General features: G+C 49.2%; 1 protein-coding gene across 1 annotated transcript in view; it reads left to right on the forward strand.

The window, feature by feature from the left end:
• Positions 1-728, forward strand: part of LOC101999146 (acyl-coenzyme A synthetase ACSM1, mitochondrial-like) — a 33984-nt gene extending 33256 nt beyond the window's left edge. The window contains exon 12 of the mRNA XM_005351084.1: positions 474-728. Within this exon, the coding sequence (XP_005351141.1) occupies positions 474-587 (114 nt within the window). The 3' untranslated portion in view covers positions 588-728. The remainder of the gene's footprint in view (positions 1-473) is intronic.
• Positions 729-734: the final 6 nt, after the last annotated feature.

The raw sequence follows: 734 nt of genomic DNA on the forward strand, positions 1-734 counted from the left end.
TCTTTGCGACTCTGAAGTGATGAATGAAGACAACTTTGCACTATGTAAGAGGAGGGTTGGAATTCAAAAGAATGTGTGACAACAAGACCACCCTTCTACATTAGTCAAGCACAATGCCCCCAAACAATGGAGGTTGATAGTCTCTTGTTTGTGTCTATCATGGCTTTTCTATAACCTCTGCCCCACATCCCTCACCCTGGGATAGGGTGGCCACAGAGGCTCCTGCCTCATCCTGGCTCCAAACTCTTCTGACAGGAGAGGACACGCCCCACTTCCATTCACAGTTCATGGGGCAAAGCAAGTTACATGACTACACCCTCCTTCAGGAATCAGGAGAAACCTGCAGGACTCAGTGGAGCCCATGGAGGTCACCTCAGGTGTCAGTCTGTGCAGGGGGTGGGGGTGGAGCCGGGCATGGGAATGCGAAGGAAGCCACAGCAGTCCTAAGTCAGGATGACTTTCTTCTCTTCCAGATCGAGTTTGTTCCTGAATTGCCCAAAACCATCACAGGCAAAATCAAAAGGAAGGAACTTCGAATAAAGGAGTTCAGTCAGAGATCAGCAACCAAATCAGAAGCATCCCTGTGACCTGACACAGGTCTTTGACTGTTGGAGGTGGAGATGGGGTGGACTGTAGCAAGGGTAAGTTTGGAAGAGGAAAGCAAGACCCTCCACCAACATTTTTGTGTTTTCAAATTCAGCTACCACCCTTCCTGGGAGTCTTTTGTCCTTTCG

Source organism: Microtus ochrogaster, chromosome 8 (assembly GCF_000317375.1).
Source record: "Microtus ochrogaster isolate Prairie Vole_2 chromosome 8, MicOch1.0, whole genome shotgun sequence".
In the NCBI taxonomy this organism is placed as follows: Eukaryota; Metazoa; Chordata; class Mammalia; order Rodentia; family Cricetidae; genus Microtus; species Microtus ochrogaster.